The sequence below is a fragment of the Protobothrops mucrosquamatus genome, unplaced genomic scaffold (assembly GCF_001527695.2).
Source record: "Protobothrops mucrosquamatus isolate PMUCROS unplaced genomic scaffold, P.Mucros_1.0 scaffold29394, whole genome shotgun sequence".
NCBI classification, from domain to species: Eukaryota; Metazoa; Chordata; class Lepidosauria; order Squamata; family Viperidae; genus Protobothrops; species Protobothrops mucrosquamatus.
Genome location: NW_015415137.1, coordinates 1 through 1,690, shown reverse-complemented (window position 1 = coordinate 1,690; position 1,690 = coordinate 1). Strand labels below are relative to the sequence as shown.

Below are 1,690 nucleotides of genomic sequence, written 5' to 3'. Positions count from 1 at the left end.
TTCCGCACAGCCCACGGCTGCGGGGACCCGTCCTACTCCCCCGTCCGAACCGGGAGGGTAGTCAACGGAGAAGAGGCCATTCCTTACAGCTGGCCCTGGCAGGTAAGTGGGGCGACACCCCCTCCCCATTCCAAATAGCCCCACCAGAAAGGCAGGGAAAAGAGGGGGGGGCTTCTCTGGAGAAAAGCTGCCCGCCCTGGCAGAGATCATGAAACTGCTAACACAGCACACTCCGGAGGGGGAGAGAAAGGTCAGGGAGGGGGGGGGATTGACAGTAACAGCCCACCCCCCCTCTCGTTTGCTGCAGGTGTCCCTGCAGTACCAGTCTGGCGACTACTTCTACCACACCTGTGGGGGGAGCCTCATCCACCCCAACTGGGTGATGACCGCCGGACACTGCATCCAGTGAGTCCCCTCGGGCACCCCGGGGATGGGGATGGGGGAGAGGGCGCAGGACGGGCAGAGGAGCGCTTCCGCCCCTGCCTTTCCTGGGGGAGGGAGGTGCCTCTGCCCACCGGGAGGGCTGAAGCAGATCCAGCCCCCCCTCCCCGATCTCACCCCGCTGCCCCCTCCCATCAGTCCACGGGACCGCTACAGAGTCGTCCTGGGTGACCATAACCTGTTCATGGATGACAGCACGGAACAGTACATCCTGATTAACTCTGGGGACATCATCGTGCATCCCGGATGGAACCCCAACTGCATCTCCTGCGGGTGAGTAGAAGCGTCCCTGCGGCAATGGAGGCAGAGGGGGGGGTGTCTTCTTCCAAAGGAAGTCCCAGGCGGGGAAGGAAAAAGCCCCCCCCCAAAAAAAAACACCGGCACTTCTTCCAGGGATGACATCGCCCTGATCAAACTCTCCCGCCCGGCTGTGCTCAACGACAAGGTGAAGCTGGCCTGCCTCCCCCCAAGAGGAGAGGTGCCCCCCAACTATGATCCCTGCTACATCACTGGCTGGGGCACGCTTTACAGTAGGTCCTGGCTGGGTGGGGGGGAAGGTGGGCACGGGAAGGTGGGTGCTGGAAAGAGGGAGGCCATTCACCGGGTGTCGTTTTTCTTCCAGCCGGAGGCTCCATCCCTAGCAACCTTCAGCAAGCGCTCCTGCCAGTGGTGGATTACCCCCATTGCTCCGAGCCAGACTGGTGGGGAACAACGGTCAAGGAGACCATGGTGTGTGCCGGTGGGGACATCAAAGCCGGCTGCAACGTGAGTAGAGGCCCGGAGGGGTCTAGGGGACAGTCTGGGGTTCAGAGGCTGTGCTGAGATCCGGGCAGAGGAAGCTGGAAACTCCTTTCCTGGATTAGCAGGCCTGGCACTGCCACCCCCTGGCATTGCGGGGAAATAATAATAACAACAATAACAACAACATAAACACCCCGGATGTAACAATTGTCGATAAGAAAGACAAAAAAGTCTGGATAGTGGACGTGGCAGTGCCTGGAGACAGCAGAATAGACGAGAAAGAACTGGAGAAGATAACAAAAAACAGAGACCTACAAATAGAAATAGAAAGACTGTGGCAAAGGCAAGCAAGGGTAGTACCAATAGTAATAGGCGCCTTGGGTGCAATCCCAAAACAACTGGAGCACCACTTGGACACCGTCATCGGCATTGACACATTCGCCATTAGTCAATTGCAAAAGGCGGCCTTACTAGGAACTGCTTCCATCCTGCGACGAGATCTGTAATA

The 1,690-nt window shown here is 58.4% G+C and overlaps 1 protein-coding gene across 1 annotated transcript; it reads left to right on the top strand.

Moving 5' to 3' along the window:
- Positions 1-12: 12 nt before the first annotated feature.
- Positions 13-1,206, top strand: LOC107302144 (chymotrypsin-like elastase family member 3B; the record flags this gene model as incomplete). Its single annotated transcript, XM_015831260.1, has 5 exons — positions 13-102; positions 308-405; positions 580-714; positions 835-971; positions 1,064-1,206. Coding segments are annotated over 5 exons (603 nt in total), but the record flags the coding sequence as incomplete, so codon positions are not given.
- Between the last annotated feature and the right edge of the window lie 484 nt (positions 1,207-1,690).